A 25,665-nucleotide genomic window follows, 5' to 3' on the forward strand; every position below is an offset into this window, starting at 1 on the left:
TGGGTTGAGTAAACCTCAGTATAATCAATGAAAATAGCACTGATAGAAATAGGCCAGAATATAAACAACTCTGGAAGCTGTACAGAAAAGCTCAAATGCAGTACTGCTGCAACTTAACAAATCTGAATAATAAAAGAGCCAGGTTTCTGATCTACATATGAGGTGAGCTGCATTAAAAGGCTAGCACTAATTCCAAAATAATTCTATTATTTAATCTATTTAGATTTATTACTGAGATATTCTTCCTCCATTTTTATAGACTGTAAAAAGTATGATTCAAGAGAAGGAAAAATAACATTCGCTATATCGCCTATATCTGATATTACACAGTGGTTAAAGTACATGAGGCAAACACCTGTCTGTTCAAACAATTGCTAGTCTTGCCCCTTTGTACCCCCTTTGCTTTTCTGTGGAAGAACTAAAAACTGTATATTAGTACATACTATTCTTTTCAGCTATCTCAAGGATTTCCCTTTGATAAAAGTGCATCCTGGACCTTTACATGAGAGAAAGTAAATCATTCTTAAAGTGAGTAAGAGGGGAAACATCTGCTATATTTATAAACTAAAATGTTATTTTATTTTCTATTAGGCAACTATGGACTGATTTTTTTTTATCACTTTTAAATATAATACAAAAATTTTTGTTAGCAAAGAGGAGAGTCCCATATCTTAAGCAAATCTTAAAGGGCAAAATATTGTGAAAAATGTAAATTTTGATTTGACAGGACTTTAGTTCCTTGGAAGAGGGGAAATAAAAGGGAGGAACTAAAATCATGAACTCTGAAAGACTTGGGTTCAAATTCAAGTACTGTCACTTACTAGGTATGTTTGTATGTTTATTTTCTCAGGATAGTGGCTGAATCTCTTTAGTTTGTAAATTAGGGATAATATCTAACATAGTTTTGTAAGAATAAGTTTATAAAATAGCTATGCCCTAAAACAGTTCCAAAGTTTTTAGTTTTGTGTCCCACTCTGAAGAACATAAGAGAGTTAGGGGAGGAAAAAAAAAGGCTTATGCCAGATTTAAATTGATCAAAATGCCGAGAAACTTCCTAATAGAAATAAGAAGACTTCTCCTGATATCTATCTTTATGTCTAGACACTCTAAGTAGGAGTCTGTCAGTTTGAACATATAAAGCTACTAATATTTCATCACTTTTGTTGATGGTCCAACCTACTACAACCCTCTTACTAGAAATTTATTTTCCCTCTCATATATACATACAGTATGTCTTTATATAAAATATACATGTATAAGCCTATACCACAACTCTGCCTTAAGAAATCTTGTCTGAGCAATCTTTTTGTAAGGTCGATATCCTATCCCTAATGGTGACTTTCTGATTCACAAAATGATTTCATAAGTGTTCATTAGTTATCTTTGGCACAGAAACAGGAAGAAAGGCAAAAAAGAGAAAAGGAAGCTAATTTGCTGGATGTAGACTTTGTGTTAGACCACAGTAGTCAATTTTTATATTTCTTCCCCTTTAATAATTAAAACAACCATGAGAGGATTTCCCATCGTGGCTCAGTGGCTAATGACTCCAACTAGTATCCACGAGGACATGGGTTCGATCCCTGGCCTTGCTCAGTGGGTTAAGGATGGATCCGGTGTTGCTGTGAGCTGTGGTGTAGGTCCCAGATGCAGCTTGGACCCTGCGTTGCTGTGGTGTAGGCCAGCAGCTACAGTTTCGACTCAACCCCTAGCCTGGGAACTTCCATATGCCATGGATGTGGCCCTAAAAAGACAAAAGATAAATAATAAAGAAATAAATAAGTAAAACAACCATAAGAGGTACGAATAATCTCATTTTAAAAGAGGAAAAACCTAGGCTGAGAAAAGTTGCACAACTGTGTTTGTGGTTTAGCAAGGGTAGAAACTAATAACTAAGCCAAGCGCATTTTGGTCTCACTTTGCCCTTCAGTAAGGATGCTTGTGTTGGCTCTTGGGTCAGTTTTTAAACTTGCTAGTATAATTTGAGCAATATTTATCTAAGGCAAATACATCTAAATATGCAGTTTGTTTTGCTTATATCATTCTACACTGGAAATACTGAATAGTCCTAAAAGATAATAAAATATTTAAAACAGTGTTCAATGAAACTTTACTTACAAAACTAATGCAAATTGGCCTATTTAATGACATCATACGGAATATAAGACAATGAAAAGTCAGGTGGGGTAAAATGTACAGAATGATGACATAAGAGATCCGTGTTAAAATTATCATGTTCATCAATATGCTTGAAGACAAACACATTTTCAGTATTTTTAGATAATATGAAGTTGAAAGCTTTAAAATAGGAGGAGAAAGATGAATTGTAATTTTTGCTACAATGGTCAAAATAGAAAACTTTAAAATGTTGTTCAACTCATGCAAAATAATCTAAATGATTTGGGTAAACTGAGGCTGAAAATCTGAAAGTCAACTAAATAATGGTGAATAATAGAAATGGTAGAAATCAGGGCTCAGAGGCACATTCAATCAATTACATATTTTATAATATTAGTTTGCTATCATAGATGACTCTTATGCTGAGATAAAAGTAAAATTTTAAAAATAATTTCTGGAAAAAAAATTGAAATTAGATAAATTAGATTTAAGAATTAAATTACAGTTTTTAAATGCCCTCTATTTGGAAGTAAGGGTGATATGGTGTCAAGTATACAAGCAAATGGTAGATTATATGTCTGTAACTTTAAAAAATTTACTGATACTGACTTTTTACTAGAAACTAGTTTTGCCAGGTCTTTTTTCCATGAAAACACAGACATATAATATTGTTTTATTCAAAGATAGTAGATCTCACGTCTCTGGCTTATTTTTAGACACATTTGTAATATTAAAAAATATAGCCTAAACCCCCTCCTTTCAACCTGTCTGTGAATCCACTGCTATTGAGACTCTATGTCTCCAAGCTGGCTTCTTCATCAATAATACTTAGTTGAGGGGAGAGGGAGGATCCTAAAGTAATAATGAACACACACACACACACACACACACACACACACAATTTTTTTTTTTTTAATGACTCTTGTGATCACAGTGGGGGCCTGAATGACACATCCTATAACAAGCCCCACTCACCTGAGTGCTATTCTATAGCAGTGAATGGGAAAGAGAGAGGAAGAAAAATAAAATAGCAGCACACATGAAAAGCATAGAAACTACTCTTATTTAAGAAAATACAGGAGCTCCTGTCATGGCTCAGTGGAAATGAATCTGACTAGTATCCATGAGGACGCAGGTTCGATTCCTGGCCTCACTCAGTGGGTTAAGGATCCGGCATTGCTGTGAGCTGTGATGTAGGTCTCAGACATGGCTTGGATCTGGCATTGCTATGGCTGTGCTATAGGCCAGTAGCTACAGCTCAACCCCTCCTGGGAACCTCCACATGCTGCAGGTGCAGCCCTAAAAAAAAGACAAAAAAAGAGAAGAAAATACAAGAGTAATAGTAATCTATTACATATAAATGTTTTGTCATTTCTCAAAAACTTAAAATACAGCTAATAGTAAAACTTCAATGAAAAGGATTTAATTTTGTGTGTGGGGGGTTCAAGAGGAGTTTTAAATTTTTATCATGCTTTAGGAACATCATTATGAGCGCAATATGAAGTGCAACTGTTATTTACGAAAGGCGAGTTCAAAACCTATGAGGCTTCCACTTCCTACCTGTGCTGTGAGGCACCTCTGCTGGGGTATTAGCTGGAGCATGGGCACCGGGAGGAATCTGTATTCCAGTATAGCTGCTCGATGGCATGTTGCCTGGGTCATAAGTGGAAGATGATGGCTGAGGTGGCTGAGTGGGCAGAGAGGTTGCTCCAGCATCTTCATTTTCTTCAATGTCTATTACATAATATATACAAAGTGTTAAACAAGAACCACACAGTCCCTGATTTAAGATTTTTAACTATAGTACAAAATTGATACGAATTTAATAGAAATTATACTTGTAATTTTGAATTTTGGTGTTTTCCCAGGCTAGTGCTATGTGGTACAGTACTCTCTGTGAAAATAGGCAGTGGCACTCACAGTCCCGTCAGCTACGCAGTCACAGGGTAAACAACTGATACATTTACAACCATTCTGTTTTTCACTTTCAGTACATTATTCAATAAATTACATGAGATATTCTACACTGTGTTATAGGGCAGGCTTTGTCAGAGATGATTTTGCCCAACTGTAGGCTAAGGTAAGTATTCTGAGCATGTTTAAGATAAGCAAGGCTAAGCCGTGATGTTTGGTAAGGTAGGTGTTTAAATGTATTTTCAAATTATAGTATTTCCAATTTATGAGGGCTTATTGGGGCATAATTCCATTGTAAGTCAAGGAAGATCTTTATTTTGAAATAAAAATGCTAAATATTTTTATTTTGCTATATAGACATGACAGACCCTTAAATGCAATTCTATTTACTGTGGCTGAAAAGCAGCCTTCCTTAAATTTAGTTTTTTCCTTTTCTTAAAACATTTAGTTGTGCATGGCAGTATGAGTAATATTTCTTTAGTACTTCCCAACTACATAAAATCTTTGCATATGTTCTATTTTTCCTAAAAATAAACTTTCTTTAAACCAATTCTTTAAATTTCTTAAAAATAGAGGACATTTTTGGCAAAATATATCACATTTATGCCGTCCATAAGAACTCTAATTTTTTCCTTTCTTCTTCTTCTTCTTTTTTTTGCTTTTTAGGGCTGCACCCATGGCATATGGAGGTTCCCAGGCTAGGGGTCGAATCAGAGCTGTAGCTGCTGGCCTACACCACAGCCACAGAAACACAGGATCCGAGCTGCCTCTGTGACCTACACCACAGCTCATGGCAATGCTGAATCCTTAACCCATTGAGCAAGGCCAGGGATCAAACCTGCAACCTCATGGTTCCTAGTCGAATTTGTGTTTGCTGTGCCACAATGGGAACTCCAAGAACTCTATTTTCTGACAGCTGCTTTTTACTGAATATTTGTTTACTAGCTATTAAATGATTACCTGTGTGTCTTAAATTAACAATTTAAGTTAATCCATTAAAACAAAGGAACGAAATTGCACACTGAGCTGCCTATGTAGAAAGGAGTCATAAGATTTTATATATACAAACATCATCTTCTCCCATATTACTCTAATACTTATACATCCTGAGGAGGGAAAAACAACAACATCAACAAACCCCACTGTTTTAAGACACTGGAAAGTGATCAAAAGTTGGTAGAAATTAGAGTGAAGATGGCCCTTGAGAGAGAAAATATCACCAGGTAAGGCTTGCTTTCATGTGGCTTTTCCTCTGAGGGCACTCAAAAGTTTATACAAAAGAAAGCTGCAGAAAAGTGAGCCTTGAAATGTGTGTCTGAACCTCAACTGAACACCTATGTGGCCCTGAACTATGCATGCACACTTAGGGAAGATTCTAAGGGGCCCTGAGAAAGCAACAGCCTTAAAACTGAAGGAAAGGAAGGACTGCATTTGAATTCAGGCAAGCTAACTGTCTGTGAGAACAAGAATCAAGACTGTGCAGAGGAAGATAACTGAATGCAGAGGAGCTACAAGATGTTATCAATAATAAGAATTATTAGATATATGGGGGGGGGGGAGGAGAATATAACCAGAATCAGGAGAAACAGAGCCTATATTAAGAGACTCCAACATGACCCAGATACTTAGCAGAAAGTATCTTTAAAGTAGGTACTATAAATAGGTTTAAGGTCCTAGAGAAAAACGTAGTCATAATTAATGAAAGAAGAAAAACTCACCAGAGAAAAGGAAACTATAAGAGGGAACAGAAAAAGATGGGCCTAAATAGGAAAAAAAAAAAAAAGGTAAAAAATAGTAGGCTTAAATATAGTAATAATTACATGAAATATAAATGAATTAAACACTATTTTGAAGACTAATGTTGAAAGACTGAAGAAACGAAAGAAACAATGTGCTTTAAGAGTCAGATATGTTTAAAAGGATGAAAGCAGATACCATGTAAATATCAAGCAGGCAAAAGCTGAAGTGGCTAATTTCAGCAATAGATAAGTTTCAGGATGATAAAAAGGTTAGGTCATTTAAAAAAAAAAGGTGGATGTGCTTAATAAAATAAAAAAGTTTCTAGTTAAAAAAAAAAGCCTGAGAACTACTGAAATCCCCATAAATTATTAATTATAATTATTAATAGAGAACAAATTATTAATTAAAATATACCCTTATATATGATTCATATTCACAGAACACCACATCTAATAAATGCAGGATACATTCTTTTCAAATCCATATGCAACATTCACCAAGACAGATCATATTTTGGGCCATGAAACAAAGCTTAGTGAACTCTGAAATACTGAAATCTTGCAAAAAATGTTCTCGGACCAAAACAGAATTAAATTAGAAATTAATAATAAGACAGCTAGAAAAGCCCAAATGTTTTAAAATTAACATACTTCTAAATAATCCATTCACCAAAAAATAAATCACAAAGAGAATAAGAAATATATTGGACTGGAGTTCCCATCATGGTGCAGTGGAAACGAATTTGATCAGGAACCATGAGGTTGCGGGTTCAATCCCTGGCCTTCTTGCTTAGTGGGTTAAGGATCTGGTGTTGCTATGAGCTGTGGTGTAGGTTGCAGACGCTGCTCAGATCCAGCATTGCTGTAGCTGTGGTGCCGGCCAGCAGCTGTAGACCCCTAGCCTGGGAACCTCCATATGCCACAGGTGGGGCCCTAAAAAAAAAAAAAAAGAAAAAGAAAAAGAAAAAAAGGGAAAAGAAATATATTGGACTGAATGATATCAAAATTTGTGGGACAATATTAAGTCAGTACCTAGAAGATAATCGACAGCTTTAAATACTTACATTAGAAGAAAAGTTTCAACTAAAAAAAAAAAAAAAAAAAAAAATCTACATTTTTCCCTTAGGAAGTTAAAACAAACAAGTTAAATTTGAAGTATAGAGAAGGAAAAAGAAAAAAGGATAAAGAGCAAATGTAAAGTAAACCAAAAAATAAAAAGGAACAAATTTTAGAAAAGCACTAATTGTTGAAATAATAAAAAATATTGAAAAATAAACCACACAAATTAGAAAAAAGAAGAGAAAATAGATACTACAAATATTAAGAATGAAAGAGGTTATATCAATACATATCCTACAGACATCAAAAGGATAATGAGGACAATAATGAATTATTAAGCCAATAAGTTGGAAAACCTAAGGGAAATGTCATTATTCTTTTAATGCCTTTTGGATCATTATCATCATCAAACTTAAGACACACATTACCAAAACTCATCTAAGAAGAAGATTATCTGAATAGGTCTATATCTATTAAATAAATTGAATTCATAGCTGAAAACATTCCTACAAAGAAAATGCATAGCCTCAAAAATAAAGTGGTGAATACTATCAAACATTTACGTAAGAAATAATACCAATCTTATGCAAACACTTTCAGAAAAGAGAGGAAGAAAAATCAGTGACAATTTGTTTTCTGAAGACAGTGTAACTCTGATTAGCAAAACTCACAAAGATTTGAACAAAGACACAAAAATCCTATATCACAATCAAATCTAGTCATGTAGGAAGATAATATACATCATGATCAAGTGAGGTTTACTAATGGTATAGGGTTTTAATATTTGAAAATCAATCAATAATAGCTCAAAATATAGGATATAGGAGGAAAAGAGTATAATTTCAATAGCTATGACAAAATTTAATATCAATATTTGACAAAAGTTCTCAGCATCCTAGGAAAACAAAGGAAATTTTTCAGTGTCAGAGCAAAAAACCAACATAAAGCAATGCATGTATTTATCACTGGTGGTGAAATAGACAAGAAAAAGAAAGAATAGGTATCATTAAAAGGAACGAAATAGCAGCATTTTCAGCAACATGTATGGACCTAGAAATTATCATGCTAAGTGAAGTTAGCCATACAATGAGACACCAACATCATACGCCTTCACTGACATGTGGAATCTGAAAAAAGGACAGAATGAACTTCTTTGCAGAACAGATACTAACTCAGACTTTGAAAAACTATGGTCTCCAAAGGAGACAGTTTGAGGGGTGGGGGGATGTGCTGGGGTTGTGGGATGGAAATCGTATAAAATTGGATTGTGATGATCATTGTACAACTATAAATGTAATAAATTCATTGAGTAATTAAAAAAAAAAGAAAGAATAGGCATGAAGATTGGAAAAGCAGCAACAAAACTTTCTCCTTGCCGGTCAGATGATTATATACATTAAAAACTCCCAAGGATTCCACAAAATCATCATCAGGCCTAATATGTAAATGTAGTAAACTTGAAAGATGTTAAGGTTATGTAAAAATCAATTCGTATCTCATATACTAAAAGCAAACAACTGGAAGACTAAATTAAAACAATTCTGCTTACAAGAGAATGAAAAGACAAAAACTACTTGGAAATAAATTTAACAGAAGAGGTACAAAATCTCTACTCTGAAAAATACAAAATATTGCTTACAGAAATTAACAAAAGCTAAAAAAATAGAAAGATATACTATGCTCATATTATAAAAGATTCAATTTTGTTAAGATATGAATTCTCCCTAAAGTGACCTTTATAATTCAATGTAATAGCGATTCTAATTCCAGTAGGTATGCAAAAAAATTTTTATTTTTCTTTTCATTTTGTATTTTTAGGGCTGCATTCGTGGCATGTGGAAATTCCCAAACTAGTAGTTGAATCAGAGCTGTTAGGTGTTAGTCTATGCCATAGCCACAGCAATGCCAGATACAAGCCGCATCTATAACCTACACCACAGCTCATGACAATACCAGATCCTTAACTCACTGAGCGAGGGCAGGGATCAAACCTGTGTCCTCATGGATACTAGCTGGGTTCGTTACAGCTGAGCCACAACAGGAACTCTGGCAATTTTTTTAAAAACAGAAACTGGAAAACCTAGACTAAAATTTATGTGAAAACTCAAAGGACATGAAATTTTTGAAAGAAAAGTGTTGGCGGACTTAAACCACTTCACTCCACGATTTCCTATAAAAAGGTGGAAGGCAATGTGGTACTGGTACAGGACTGAAAAACATATCAGTGTCATTGCAAAGAGTTCAGAAATAAAATCATACTTATATGGTTAATGACTTTTTGATAAAGAAACCAAAGACCTTCAAAAAAGAAAGGAAACAGTGTAACAAATGATATTGGAATAACAGGATATCCTTACGTATATTTTACCACAAAAATGGGTAAAAGATTTAAACAGATGCCTCACAAATAAAGATACATGAAAAGCCAATAAGCACACATAATAGAGCTCAGTATCATTTAATCATTGGGAAAATGCAACTTAAATCACAGTAAGGAACCCCTAAACACAGGGTTGGCTGTATTTAAACACATTACTGACAATACCAAGTGTCAGCAAGGACACTGGGCAACAGAAACTAATACATTGCTGATGAAAGTATAAATGGTTATACTAACTTTGGGTTAATTTCATTTCTCCCAGAGAAAATGATTTGGGAGTTTCTTAAAAATTAAAGAGCAATTCTGCTGTAGCTATTTACCCAGAACAAGGGAACGTATGCCATGTATTCACATGCAGCATGTGAAATATTTCTGAAAAATATATGTATTTCAATGTTAAGAAGCTTGGTTCACCAAAACCTCACAGTGGAAACAGCCATAATGTCCACTAGCAGATGAAATAATAAACAAACTGTGTTATCTATACAATGAAATACTACTCAGCGGTAAGAAAGAATGTACTACTGATACACAAGACATGGGTGAATCTCAGAGATACAACACTTTGAGAAAAATGCTGGGCATAAAAGAATATTGTATGACTCCAGTCATACAAAGCAAAACAGGCAAAACTAGTTGGTGGCTGAACAAACGACAAAATCATTTGGTTCTGAAGGTGGGAATGGACTGGAAAGGAGCACAAGGTAATTTCTGGGGGTAATGGAAATATCTATATTTAGAAGGATATACATCAAGTCACTGCGTCACACATGTAATTATGATACCAGACTTTTAAAAATTAACAGGGTGAAAAGCATACAGTGAACATATTCTTTATATTTAAAGGATTATTAGTATTCTTTACCTAACAATTTTCTACTAAGAAGCTCTATAAAAACGAAATGAAAATTATGAATAAAAATTACAAGCTCAATTTAAGCCAATTTTTGGAAATCCCCCAAATAAAAATTACATAGATTTAATTATCTATGGTACTATGGACGGCCTAAAACAACCGTTTCAGAACAAAAGAGATCATGGTAATCATCAAAATTTCACACTTCCTATTTTTGAGGGAAAAACATTAAAAACTTAAAGTTTAAGAGGTCACTGATACTGAAAGAGTATCTGAAAAACAAAACTGATCATTTATTAGGTATTTCAATATAGCTAGAATGATACCTCTGAAATACTACTGAAAAGTAAAATGATTATGTTTAAAACAACAAAAATATTTTTTATGGTATATTTAAGAACGTACACATAACCACATTTAAGAGGTTAAGTTTCTCTCAAATCAAATGTCTGAAAGTAATTTTAAGTATTACATGTAGTTTTACATTTACTACAAATATGTGTATATACCTTACAAGTAATAAGATAACAGAAGTGCCTCCACTTCAGTTTCCAATTTAATGTGATTACTGAATATGAACAAAGATTGGTCCTACTTTTGTCTTTTATTTCTTAAACGACTCATTTTCCCTGTGTGATCCAACATTTTATCTTGGCTTCATTTCTTGCTTTCAAACTGACAATTCCAAAAGTTCTACTTTTAGCCTAGATCTTTCTTCTGAAATCCAATATCTAATTGCCACTGGACTTCTTCAAGTAGTAGTCACATTAGCATCTCAATGACTTTTCCTTGACTTTTTCCACCAACCTGCTAATCTTTGATCAGCCATTTCTTTGAACTGAATCACCAAGCCTCTGATCACAAAAGCTGGAAATAGGGATCACTTTCTGTTTCCTCCCTCTTCTCTCACATTAAACTGTCTCTAAGTCCTATTAATTACACTTCCTTAGATGTACTTCCTTCTCTTTATCTCCTTGGCCAATAGCTTACCCAGGTTTTCATTATTTTGATTTACATTACTAATAGCTCCCGCACGTCCTTAAAATCTGCAGCATTATCTTTCTCCAGTTCATTCTGAAAAACATTTCTTCTTTTTCTTTTCTTTCTTGCAGGGATTATAGTGGGGCCATTTCTCAATATTCCTCCCTGCCTTTGGGGATGTTCTCCTTTTTAGCTGTAGCATCCTTCCCTTTTTCTTTACCTGATCATTCAATTTATCTTTTAAGATTTATTTATTTATTTTATTTATTTAATCTTTTTGCCTTTTCTTTACCTGATCATTCAATTTATCTTTTAAGATTTATTTATTTATTTATTTATTTATTTATTTATCTTTTTGCCTTTTCTAGAGTCGCTCCTGCGGCATGTGGAGGTTCCCAGGCTAGGGGTCTAATCGGAGCTGTGGCTGCTGGAGCCACAGCAACACCAGATCTGAGCCACGTCTGTGACCTACACCACAGCTCACGGCAACGCCGGATCGTTAACCCACTGAGCAGGGCCAGGGATCGAACCTGCAACCTCATGGTTCCTAGTCGGATTCGTTAACCACTGTGCCACGACGGGAACTCCTATCTTTTAAGATTTAGCTCAGGTATAAACTCTCACCAACATGTACTATATCTGCTTATTTACCTATAGCTCCCCATGAGAATGTAAGTTCTTATAGTACAGGGCTATGTCTTATCCATCTCTGATACCCAGTCAATGCTGACAAAATGACATTAAAAAGAAAAAAGTTTCTTAAAAAAATGAATTAAAAATATGTAAGACTTTAAAAATGCAAGCACAGGTTATACCTTGGGAGACAGGAGGTCACTACAAATTTGGGGCTCTATACCATGTCTATAGAAGTATAGAAGTGCTTCTCATAATGTTGGTACTATGTCCTCAAGGGGAACTAAATGAACAGTTACGTTGACTTGGTTGATTGGGACATTTTCTTGTGAGGCTCAATGGGGAAGACATATACAGATTAAGTCTTGTTATCTGGTTGAGGAAAATAACACATCTACTTAAACGCAGAATAAGAACATAGACGGTATTATTTTTTTTTTCCTTTTTGTTTTTACTTCTGGCTACACCTGCAGCATATGGAAGTTCCCCAGCCAGGGGTCATGTCACAGCCACTGTAGAAGCAATGCCGAGTAGTTATGTTATAGGCCACAGGGGAAGTCCAAGAACTTTAGAATTAGACAGATTTGGATCAAATCCTAGGTTCCATTAACTAGTTATTAGAGCTTGGATAGGGATCCCCAGCTACCATCATAAATTATGAGGACTAAATTAGAGATTATACATAAAATATTGAACACAGGGCCTAAAATCTAGCAAGTACTCTATAAATTATTTTTACCATATATTATGAAGATACTTCATTAAACATATATTTTATAAGAATTTATACATACAAACATAAAATAGCTCTGCAGAAATTTAGATGAAGGAAGATTATTACAGATTATTACAAGATTCAGATAGGTAAAGAAAGATAACATTTTAGGAGGGAGAAATGGCTTTAACTAAATAAAGAGACAGAGATACTTTCTGGCTGCTAACATCTATGGATATAATAAAGGGTTTATATAGGTGTTATGAACTGAACTGTCCCTCAAAATTCTTAAGATGGTGCCCTAACCCCTCAGTGTGACTGTATTTGGAGACAGGTCTTTAGAGATAACTAAAGGTTAAATGAGGTCATAAGAGTGAAGCCCCAATCCGAAAGGACAGTGACCTTATAAGAAGCGGAAGAGATCTCTCCTGCCCTGCCCCCCAACACTCTACCATGTGCAAAAAGAGAGGAGGTGGTTCTCTGAAAGCCAAGAACTGGGTCCTCATCAGAAACAGACTCTGCTGGACCTTGGTTTTGGACTTTCCAACCTCTAGAATTGTGAGAAAATAAAGAGCCTTTTCTGTAAGCCAGCTAGTCTACCATATTTTGCTATGGCAGCCCAAGCGGACTAAGATAAAAGGAGACAGGAATAGGAAATAAAGCTGGTAAAGTAGGTCAGTGCCAGATCTTGGAGAATCTTGCCTGGTAGGCTAAGGATCTTAGATCTTTCTTTGTGGGCAACTGGAAGTGACTAATGGTTTTGTAAACACTAGGACTGACATAAAATACTCCTGACTGTGGTTAGCATTAAACCATGGAGGGAAGTATGTAAAACATTTCAAAATATTGAGTGAAAAAGAAAGAAATAAAGTTAAGGCAATATACTTACAAAAATCCAATTTCACTATTATGACATAAATAACCCCAAAATAACCATATCTTAGAACAGTCCATGTTGAACATTTAATAACAACTTAATATTACATCATGCTTCTGTAGTGTTAGTAAACAGAATACAGGACTCAGAGTAAGAATTCAATTTCTGGTCCTCGTTCTTTGTGGTTCTATGACAGGCTGGCCAAGGCCAAGACCCAGGCGGAAGCTCAATTTCCTCTTTTGTAAAACAGGAATAATATCAACTGTCTCTTAGGGATTTCTGAGGGTATGAAGTATATGAAAATGATTGCTAGCCTTAAAGCACTGTATGATGCAAGGTATTTATTATTTAAAATGACTGTTAAGAAGCATTTTGTGTGAAAATGTGCTACTAAAAGATTAAACAAGGCCATATCTTAAAGTGTGCTTCCTGAATAAATAGCAAAAAACTCACTTGAAATGCTGCATCAAAGTTTGCATTTCTAGGAGTTCCCGTCGTGGCGCAGTGGTTAACGAATCCGACTAGGAACCATGAGGTCGCGGGTTCGGTCCCTGCCCTTGCTCAGTGGGTTAACAATCCGGCGTTGCCATGAGCTGTGGTGTAGGTTGCAGACGCGGCTCAGATGCTGCGTTGCTGTGGCTCTGGCGTAGGCCGGTGGCTACAGCTCCGATTCAACCCCGAACCTGGGAACCTCCATATGCCGCGGAAGCGGCCCAAGAGATAGCAACAACAACAACAACAACAACAACAAAAGACAAAAAAAAAAAAAAAAAAAAGTTTGCATTTCTAGGGGATGAGCTGCAAAATAGTTTACACATAGTATTTATATGTAAAACTGCAGTGTTTGTTTGCTTTTTTTTACTGAGTGGCATTATAAATTCTAAATAGTCCTCTTAGTGAATGAATAAACAAACCAACCAGATGCAGAACAATGTGTATATTACCAATACTGTGAAAAAGTGGGGGTATATATTCCTATTTACTAGTAATTTATAAAAAATAATCTCTGTAAAGATATACAAAAAGCTAAAAACATTATTTACTTGTTTAGGTTTTGGTGAAATCTGGGAAGATGAAGGGGGTCGTGGAAATGAGAAACTCACTTCTTATTTTTTATATACTCTATAAATTCTGAACTGTGTGAATGTATTGCCTGCCCCGCTCCTCAAAAAATCCATCTCAGGTATATAAGAAATAAATTCAATGTTATTTGTGGTCTGAAATACTTTATAGATTATAGAAGGACTGCCTGTCCCATGTAGGGGTAACATCTGATTAGAGGAAGGAGACAGCCAAGCTATTTTGTTGACATAGAGAAGTGTTAGAGCAGTTTTTCACTTGTCCCTAAGTTTACATTTTTACACCTGACTTTGGACCGGATGAGGGAAACAAAATTGTATCAGTCCTTCCCAAAACTCTGAATAATAATATACTAAACAATTATAATTTTACTAAATCATTTCACTTAGATAAATACATACCATTATCTTCTTCAATGCCCACAGGACCTGCTTGAGGAGTCTCTCCATTCTTTAAACAATTATGAATATATGTTGCCTTCCACCTTGCATACTTTCTGTGTTTCACATTCTAAAAGAAATATTTTTATAACAACATCAAACTGCAGTAAAGAAGGCAAATCAAAATATACACTATGATGACTTATATCATATTTCTGAGATAAAACCTATTTCTCCATGGTACAGCTCTGAAATAGTCTAGCAATCTCCCCACCTTATCTCTGGATTCTACCATTGCCCGGGGCTTGACAGACTTTATGAAAAGCCATTCTTCAAAACATATAACTAGTTCTCTTTTACAGTTCTGCGTTTCAGAAAAAGTCTGCAATGGAACTATGGGAATGTCTTTACAACAAAACTTGCAACTCTTATGCATAGGAGAGAAATAAGGCTAAATGGAATTCTAAAATTAAATATAAAAGAAAACAACAATAGATTGAACTATTTTCACTAAAAAGGAAAAACCTGATCTGTACATATCTATGAAAACAAACAAAAACCTAAGGTGCTATAATGGTTAAAGCAAACACACGAATACTAGACTGACAACTAGGCAAGCTTGACCTTTTAACTTACAGTATGCTATTTACCAGCTCTAATCTCAGTTACCTTCATTCTAAAAAGGGGGAAATAATACGTCATTGGGTTGCTTTAAAGAGAACTGGAAAATCAGTGAAAAATCTGATAGTTGCCTCTTCCTTCCTGACATAAAATTTATACTACATGCTATAAAATAACAATTTGCTTTAAAACATACAAGAGTAAAATCTGTTACAATTTTGGACAGGCTAGTGATTTGCAGTTTATATTTTCACTTGACCTTTACTTATGGACCAGTGGCACTGGTATCACCTGGGAGCTTATTAGAAAGGCAGACCCTTCAAGGCCATCCCAGACCTACTAAACCAGAATCTGCACTACTATCAAGATCCCCAGGTGATTTGCATGCATATTTGAGTTGGAGAGAACATATATTTTATTATGTACATTAAAAACAATTGTAATTTGCCTTTTATAAAGATCCACTAAGTCATCAATAACTACAAATACGGCATATAGTCCGGATACTTAGCTGAAGTGTTTTGCAGTTTAAGAGTCTCTATATACTACTACAGATAAGTAGTACATAGAAACCTAAAAAATGTAACCCCCTAAATTAATGAATTTGTATATTTAATTTTTCTCATCAAACAAGTCTCTCATATATTCCATTTTTTTAAAAGTTCTATACATTGCTTTTCATTTTTGCTCAGGTACAACTATATTTCTTCATCTTATACATGTGGGGACAGGCTTATATAAACAAATAACTTGCCCAAAGTCACACAGTTATGATGTGGCATACGAAATTTTGAAACCAATGCCTGCAGTATTCTTAACCACATTATATACTAACACTGCATGCAAAAATACTCCATTCATTTACAACTAATTGAATATCAGGTATAAGACACAGTTCTTGGCAATTATTACACCTAAGTGAATACGAGATACATGAAATTCCTACTCTAGGAAGAAATACTACACTCATATCTTTATTATTATAATTACTAAAAATGAGACCTTCGGTGTGCAGTGAGAGCATGAAAACCTAAGGTATGGTGTAGGTAGAGAACACATGATTTTGTGACTGGATACATTTCTCTTGATCTACCATGGTTTTCTAGGCTAGCAATAAGATGTTGCTTAATTCTGAACCTTCCATTGCAAACAGATACCTTAAACAGACTACCTTCTTTGCAGCTAATTATTCATGTACATGATCGTTCCAGATATGCTGCAGCCCTGTTTTTCAAGCCGGGAGAGTCCCAGACTGGGATACATCAGGATTCTCTGGGATATATAAGGATCTAGATCAGTGTCAATCAAAATTTGGTCTCAGAACCAATGCTGGCCTGTAAAATGTTTACCAGTTTCGTAACAAGATAGTATAGGAACTGAGAACATTTAGGAAGCTTACAGAAAAACAGGCTTATATTTTATGTGTCTTTTTAAAGTTTCATTTTTCTAGTTAATTATTACTTCTATTTTTACAAAATAATCAGTGTGCAACAGAATGGAAATTAAGTAGAAAAAAAATGCTGGACCTTTATTACAGAGAGTTTGCAAATACTGTCCTGGCCATATGGCCATAGCATCTGAGGACAAGGAACTTATATTTTTTTGACTCTGTTTCCTCACTGTAATTCAGGGATGTGAAAGTGAAACAAGATTTAATCTAAAGTGTCCAAGCACAGTTTCAGGCAAGTGGTAGGAGTGGAGCCCTTTCACTGTATGCTGTCACCACACCATTTCTCATCATACTCAGTTATTCTGCTTCACTTTCCAAGCTGGAACACAAACCCTGTAAGGGCAGGAAAACATACCATATTCATTTGATTTCCCCTAAATTGGCAGAAACTCAACAGATTAGAATAGTATTATTATCTTTCACCTGTAACTTTCTTATTTTTCCTAAGTTAGAAGTATTAAACCTAAAATAAGACTATGAAGGAATGAAAAAAGGCAAAAATGGGATCTGTTCCTCAAATATTGGTAGAAGTTAATGAAAACTAAAATACAATAAAAGGCAGCCTATCATAATGTTGCAAGATGTTACAGTGGGAAATTAACATACATTTGGAACACTGTTTGCTTTAAAATACAAAATTAAAAATATTAATATATACTCTAGTGACCTGACACCTAAAACTGGGACACTTTTTTTTTTTTTTTTTTTTGTAAAGGGCTGCACCTGTGGCATATGGAGGTTCCCAGGACTGAGGCTGAATCGGGGCTATACACCACAACCACAGCAGCTTGGGATCCGAGCCAAGTCTACAACCTACACCACAGCTCATAGCAATGCTGGATCCTTAACCCATTGAGGGAGGCCAGGGATTGAACCCACATCCTCATGGATCCTAGTTGGGCTTGTTAACTGCTGAGCCACTGAGGGAACTCCTAGGACACTGATTCTGAGACAGCTATAAGAATGGCAGAAGTTAATGTGACAACAAATTTAATCAAATTCTGAGATGGAATCACATAAAGCAGGGTTAAAAGAGTCAAGTACATATAACTGAACTGAGTTCAGAAACAGAATAGTGACATATAAAATATTAAAGAAAATATAAACCTTATTTTTGCAGAACTATGAATATGGCATAAAATTAAAAAGGGAAAATGTTAGGAAAGAGATCAAGAAAAATGAGAAAAAACTTTGGTTGGGTGATGAGAAAGGAAATAAGAGTGTGGACATTTTTGGAACATGTCCCTTTTACTCTTATGCTACATACAGTCCCTAGTATCCTGAGTATCTAAACAAATCTCCTCCAGCCCCTCTGAAGCCTTCTCATCTGCCCTATTTAGAGTCCTTACCTTAGCTACTATGTTCGAATAACTAAGGAAGCTGTTCTTTGTTAGTGACACCTAAATATAAACCCAGATTTTTTTCTTCCGAAATGCAGATGAATTCCATATTAATTATGTGTGTAGGTATTTATGTGTCTCTTAAGTAAAACAAAAATGAAAACAAAAGTTACCTAACTCACTTAAGACTTTTGGACATCTTGTTCTTTCCCTCTATTTATTGCTTTACCTATTATCTGGGTTCCCCACTATTGGCAGTTATAACCCCAAAGAACTGTGTGCCTGCTTCTGAGATATGTGGGCAAAAGCAGCTCCCCTAAGTAAGAAGTAGGAGGGGGAGGAAGTATATCATGGCTTTCTCTTCTCATAGCTTAATATTTCTATCCACTTCTCTGTTTTATTCACTTCCTCTTCTTGCCTTTCAAATTAGGTGGTGACCAGGATGTTTACCTGATCGTCTTGTCTCTCTTTCAAAACTATCCTCTTACCTGATGGTTCGTCTAATTTCCTAACTTGAACTTCCACTTCTGTTTTGCACATTTCTTGTCTTTTGATTTCCAGGAGTCTAGTAGTGATTTATTTTTGGATGCTATACCACCACCTCAAATTTTTTTTTTTAGCCACACCTATGACATGCAGAAGTTCCTGGGCCAGAGCTCAAACCTGTGCCACAGCAGCAACCTGAGCCGCTGCAGTGGATACTTAATCTGCTATGCCACAAGGGAACTCCTCACATTTTAAAATGTAAATTTTATTATCTAAGTATTATTTTTCCTTGGTCAAAAAACTCACTTTGTACAAAGTTTCATGGTAATTATTAACTAGTTCTTTTGCCAAATGACTGGTAGTTTTCTTCCTTACCCCAGTTCAGTCTACAGATTCTTTTTTTTTTTTTAATTTATTTTTTGTCTTTTGTCTTTTTTGTTGTTGTTGTTGTTGTTGTTGCTATTTCTTGGGCCGCTCCCGCGGCATATGGAGGTTCCCAGGCTAGGGGCTGAATCGGAGCTGTAGCCACCGGCCTACGCCAGAGCCACAGCAACGCGGGATCCGAGCCGCGTCTGCAACCTACACCACAGCTCATGGCAACGCCGGATCGTTAACCCACTGAGCAAGGGCAGGGATCGAACCCGCAACCTCATGGTTCCTAGTCGGATTCGTTAACCACTGCGCCACGACGGGAACTCCAGTCTACAGATTCTTACTATATGAAGCACCCGAAAGCATAGCTCTTTATTCAAAACTACCTCCCCCCTGCCCCGATAGAAGATGCCAGGCCTTTTATTATCTGTCTGATCCGGCTTATGACTTATTTTTCTAGTTTAGTCTCATTATTCTCCTTCACCCATCTGGTAGTCTCCAAAACCCTACTGACCTATCTACAGCTTTCCATAATGTCTTATTTATTTATTTTTAAGGGCTGCATCTGGGGCATATGGAAATTCCTGGGCTAGGGGTTGAATTGGAACTGAAGCTGCAGGCCTACACCACAGCCACAGCAAGGCAGGATCTGAGCTGCTTCTGTGAACTATGCTGCAGCTTGTGACAACACTGGGTCCTTAACACACTGAGTGAGGCCAAAGATCGAACCCACATCAAGGATGCAAATTGGGTTCTTAACTTGCTGAGCCACAAGAGCAACTCCCCATAACGTCATTTTTAAATCACCTCTGTGTTGTCTGTATGCTCTACCTAGTATAGAGTCCCATACTATGTAAAAAGGGGAAAAAAATTCATATCAGTATTAACAGGAGATGGGAGTAGAAAATGGGCTATACAGAGTGGATCATTAGGGCCTCCAAAATACAAAAAAGTGAGAAGCATTTCTGGTTTTCACACTCCAGGTTTCAGTTTTCTCTTATACGACTCTATCTCAGGAAACCTAACAGCAGTGGCTATCAATGGGCATTGTCCCACACCCTATAAGGTGTTTGGAAATATCTGCTGGTGGATCTGTGATCTGACTGACTAGGGAGTGCTGTGGGGGCAGAGCACTGTGCTGTGGGATGCTGGACATTTTGAAGTAAAAGGGACAGTCACACACAATAATTGGCACAATTTTGAAATGTCCTATACATCTGCCAACTCAAAAACCAAGCTTACGATCATTGAGCCTAGAGCTTAACTTCATTTGACATATAAAGAATTTTTTTTCACAGTTTCGATATATTGTTTTACAAAAATGCAAAATATCTCACAGATAGACGGTACTTCGTTTTGTTTGGAACTTTACCATGAGTTGCTCACCATTTTGAAAAAAAAAGATTTCATAGAAGGCAATGCTCTTCATAGGTTACTAATCACTAATATGACATGCCCCTATGGGTCTCATATGTAGCCCTCTCTCTTTCCTTCTTTCTTTCTCTTTCTAGATTAACATCTTCCCTCCCAAAAAACAAATTTGCTATGCCAATAGCAGAGCAAAGTGAAAGCATGTAGAAGGCATAGCAAAGCCTGCTACCTTGAAAACAACACAACTCATGGCAATAAGTTTGTCACTTAGCTTTCATTTGCTCAGATATAAAATGAACATATGCTCTACTTAAAGTGGCTATGAGAAATGACCTGGTAAAAATGGATAGGAAATATCTTACAAAATATCAAGTTCTATATGCAGTTTAAATAGAAACAAATCTTTAACAATACTATTCCTGACTAGAAATGAAATAGGAAAAAAACAGTCCTAAAAAGTCTCTGCCTCCAAATAACAATAAAGAAATTTAACAGCAGCCAGGATTAATAATAAAATCAGACTCTGAATCTAGGCTGACCAACATAGCAGCCACACACTTGCTAAAGTGTAAAATATACGCTGGATTTAAAGAACTTACTACAAAAAAATAACATTTTTATGTCATTATTTTAATCTTTTTTTTTTTTAACTTTTTAAAACGTGCCTAGTAGAAAATTTTAAATTATATTTTTCTTATACTATAATTCTGATGGACATGCTGCTCAAAATAAACAATGTAATAACAACTATAAAAAGCAACAATAATGATCTTCAGAACAATAAGACAATAAAGAATGTACACTCACTTCATCAGTGAGTTCTCCAAACACTGTTATGACATCTATTAAAAGACTTGCAGTATAGAAGGACTTGATCATGTTTCTGGAAGAGAAAAGAGTTCATTGAGTTTAAATGAAAAATATTAAGAGGCAGAAGTAGTCTTTTAGCTATAAGAAAACCTCCAATGTTTATAAAAGTACTCTGAAATTAATGTTTTAAATAAAATCAGATTTCGACAACACAATGGAACTCCTTTTGTAACCTGTTATTAGGAGGAAGTGACAACACATACTACTGGTAAATATGCCACAGCAAGGTTTCACAGTAGGCCTTTGATTTTAGAAAATGTAATGACAATACTATCTGAATACCTATCAAGCCATGTGTATTTCCTTGTATTTAAGTTTTATTATAATAATGACAAATCATTTCAATTAGTGGGGGGGTGGGAATTTTTAAAATGAGTACCATTGAACCAAGCTTTTTGGCTAAAATCAACTCAGATTTTATTAAATGTCAAAAAATGGCCAGTTAGGGTATATTTACTGAGAAAATGAGTCTGCCCTGGGTATTCTTCTTTCAGCCATTTTCTCTAAAACGACAGGATCACTCTTGTAACCTAAAATCATTCTGAGTCTACAGGTAATTAAGAAAAATCTATATCATTAATCAGGAAGCATAAAAGTGAACAAGAGAAAACTAGATACTTCTATTTGGTAACTAAACATCATTTTTATTTTATCTTTCTTTACTTACTTATGAAATCGCCCAGCCCGATCTTCATTATCTGCATATAAAAACATTTTCAAAGCATAATTCTCCAAGTGGGCAGAACCAACTATTTCTTGAGTAACAGCTTCATTGTCACCCAACTGTTTCTTAAGCTAAAATAAAATGAGATATAGAACTCATGATTCTGAACTTACAGAAGTCTATGCTTAAATACAAATAATCCTAATCATCAAAGCCAATGATTAGAAAATTTTGAAGAAACTCATGATAACCTAAAGTATAATTTAGCTGTAAATATCAAAATAATGAAGAATAAAAAAGATAAACATCCAACTATGACATAAATATTTCAAACTGGTGTATTATCCAATGTAATAATGGAATTATTGGGAGTTCCCGTCGTGGCGCATTGGAAACGAATCCGACTAGGAACCTTGAGGTTGAGGGTTTGATCCCTGGCCTCACTCAGTGGGTTAAGAATTCAGCATTGCCATGAACTGTGGTATGGGTCACAAACGTGGCTCGGATCCTGAGTTGCTGTGGTATGGCAGAGGCCAGTGGCAACAGCTCCAATGGGAGCCCTAGCCTGGGAACCTGCGTATGCCGCGGGTGCAGCCCTGAGAGGATAAAGGACAAAAAAAAAAAACAAACCAAAAACCAAACAAAAAAAAAAAACGGAATGAAATTCTTTCTTAACCATATGTAATTTAAAATTTTAATTTATTCCTATTTCAAGTTCTTCTATCAAATACAGAAAAATAGAGTAAGAAGGAACACTACATCCTAAAACAGTACCTCTCAGAGCACACTATGCAAAAAAAAAAAAAAAAAGATACCTAATTCTAAGTAAGGTATAAGATGAAAAACTTAGAATAGGACTATGGATGTTTTAAAAACATAGACAAATGTGTAGCTCAAATCAACACAATTTACAACTATGAAAATTTCCAGTTAGTACATCCCTTTCCTACACATACAATAATTTAAAGTATTTTAAAAACACACTAAATTCCTACATTTTATTCAGACTATCACAATGTAATAAAAGGACTTTTTGGAATATTAGATCTGAGCACCACACTACTGTTTAAAAATTGCTTTTCTTGGAATTCCTGTTGTGGTGCAGAGGAAATGAATCTGACTGGGAACCATGAGGTTGTGGGTTCGATCCCTGGCCTCACTCAGTGGGTTAAGGATCCAGTGTTGCCATGGGCTCTGGTGTAGGTTGCAGACGCAGCTCGGATCTGGCATTGCTGTGGCTCCGGTATAGGCTGGCAGCAACAGCTCCCATTAGACCCCTAGCCTGGGAGCCTCCATATTCCACAGGTACGGCCCTAAAAGGACAAAAGACCAAAAAAATAAAAAATAAATAAATAAAAATTGATTTTCTCAAAGAATGTTATAAAGTAAAAAATTAAATTTAGAAAAAGTCACAGGATTTTTCATAAAATCAGCAAACTAAATAATCTCATAATTAAGGCCCAGAAGAGACTGGATATTGGAATTTAAGACATTTTGGCCTGCTTATCTTGAACAAAAACAGAAAATAAATCCCACAAATAACACAAGTTTATTGTAACCACACTGTGAAATAATTTAATTGTAGAGGCAATTTAATTCTAGAAAAATTTAGTGGGAATATGTCATTCCATCTCATCTTCAATATAAAATATCTGGCAGCAAAAACACAATATACTTGAAGCTTTCCAACTGTAAATATAAAACACTACAGCACAAGCAGATATGTTCTCACCATGGAATAAACTTCCTTGTTATTTCATATAGATAATAATAAATTCCTAGTAAGTTCCCTTATAAGTATAATTTTACATTTTGCTTATTATCAAGAACTAATTGAGTTCTGTCTTATCCACAAGCTATTATTACTTTAGCTATTATTGTTATGCTATAAAATTAACGAAGATATATTCTGAATAAAATGTCTGTTAGAAATGGTATTTTACACATGTTTTGCTACATGTCAGAAACATTCTTCTCACCTCCTAATGCCATCCTCCAAGAGAAGAGCACTTAGGTTTTTCCTGCATCTATGGAAGCAGTGTTAGAAGTAGAAGAGACAACAGGCAACTTCCTCCATCATCTCTTTCGCTAAATAAATAGCCCATTTCATTATTATAAGAGCTATTTAAGAATCCCCAAATCAGTTATTTCTGTGATTTTGCGATGGAAGGTTAGAAAGGGTTCTCCCTTATGAAAGGATGACTCAAAGGTCATCTATAATAATCTGGAACAAGACATAATGAATATGCAAGATACTAAAATTGACTTTACACCTACAACTCCCTAAGTAGCATGATGTAAATTAAAAAAGAAATTGTGTCTAATTTCTCCTTAGCTATAATGACACTGCTGATTGCTGCCAAAAAGAACTGACAACATGCACACAAATGAAATAAAAATATTTTAAACACTAATCAGCAAATAAATTTTCAGTGTTCAACTTACAGCTTCTAACTGATCCATCAGCTTTGATAAAAATTTACGACATTCAGGAGTTTTACTATCAATCTTCATTCCAGTTTGCATTGCATATAAACGACCTATGAAGAAAAATATGATGATCTGAACAATTTCATGACTGATTGTTTAAAATATGTTTTGTCTAAGAAATAACTTAAATTTTAAGTGAATTTAGAAACAAAAGTCTAATTTACTATGAATCCTTTTCACAAATATAAAGAACACAAAAAATACCACCCTAAGAATGTAAGACTCATGATGATAACAAATTTTTATGAAGTTAGGCCTTCTCTTTTGGCATTATATTTAAGAAATAAAAAGACCAGGTCCTAAGCTATCAAAGGTACCTGCAGTTTACAAGGTCTAAGTGAGGGCATTCAGAAAAAGTTACATGTATAGGAGCACCTGCCAAGGGCCAGATAAGTGATACAGATAAAATATACGATATGGGCTGGGATAGTGGGAAATGACATTTGAGCTGAGGCATAATTGTTTTGGTCATTTTTATGTATACACATAAAATTAAATATACCTTCTTTTAAAAATAATAAAAATATCAGACATAAGGCTAAAGCCAAAAAAACTCTCTGATACCACAATCCTAAATAGCTTTCCCAGTGATCAGAACTGTGCAGTTTGGTGGTAATTGTTGCTACCACTGGTGCTTACACACACTTACATGTACCTCTTCTATTCAACAGTCTGCTTCCATTCAGCAGTGCTCCACAGTAAGGACACACTGTCTTAACTAAAGCATAGTTGGGTAGTTCTCAGATTTTCATCATTACAACCACATTGTGTTACCTAGTAAATACATCTTGTGTATATATTCAGGAGTTCCCTCAGGGAAATATTAAGTGGAATTGCTGGATCATAGTATGTGTACCTTTTACTCTTAAACTGTCCTCCAAAACAGACAACTGCTATGCAATTAAATCTACAATACATGCAAGTACCCATTTCTCCCAAACTCACAAAAACTGATATTAAGTTAAAAAAAATGATATTAAAACTTACCAATCTCAGGATTGCGTTAGCTGTCTGATTTTGCATTTTCTCTACTCAAAATGTATTAAATATTTACTAGATAGCTTTTTATCTTCCTTTATGAAGTAGGAATAGTTAAATAAAAGAAAAAAATCTTGTGTCAATTTTCTGTTGGGTTGTTTCCTTGCTAACACATTGTCTTGTGGAAGTTCTTTATACAATATGAAGGCAGAATAGCATGTTTTGGCCCCGAAAGGAATCTTGTGAACACCATCCCCCTTCCCTGCTTTATTTTCCCCTCAGCAGGTAATCATC

General features: G+C 35.1%; 1 protein-coding gene across 5 annotated transcripts in view; it reads right to left on the minus strand.

Moving 5' to 3' along the window:
• VTA1 (vesicle trafficking 1) overlaps window positions 1–25,665 on the minus strand; it is a 64,113-nt gene that overhangs the window by 17,537 nt on the left and 20,911 nt on the right. For 4 of the 5 annotated variants that reach the window (XR_014845336.1, XR_014845335.1, XR_014845334.1 and 1 more), the window contains exons 2-6: window positions 24,349–24,443; window positions 21,907–22,034; window positions 21,177–21,252; window positions 14,751–14,859; window positions 3,676–3,849 (exon numbers count right to left, since the gene is read on the minus strand). Coding sequence is in view for 2 of the 5 variants with exons in the window: in XM_021087275.2 (XP_020942934.1) it covers window positions 3,676–3,849; window positions 14,751–14,859; window positions 21,177–21,252; window positions 21,907–22,034; window positions 24,349–24,443 (582 nt within the window). In the remaining 3 variants the exon portion in view is untranslated. The remainder of the gene's footprint in view (window positions 1–3,675; window positions 3,850–14,750; window positions 14,860–21,176; window positions 21,253–21,906; window positions 22,035–24,348; window positions 24,444–25,665) is intronic. The other variant, XM_085024860.1, reaches the window with a different exon arrangement.

Source organism: Sus scrofa, chromosome 1 (assembly GCF_054392235.1).
Source record: "Sus scrofa isolate SSC_HxYL_T2T_F1_AM1 chromosome 1, Sscrofa_HxYL_maternal_Yorkshire_Landrace_v2.0, whole genome shotgun sequence".
NCBI lineage: Eukaryota > Metazoa > Chordata > Mammalia > Artiodactyla > Suidae > Sus > Sus scrofa.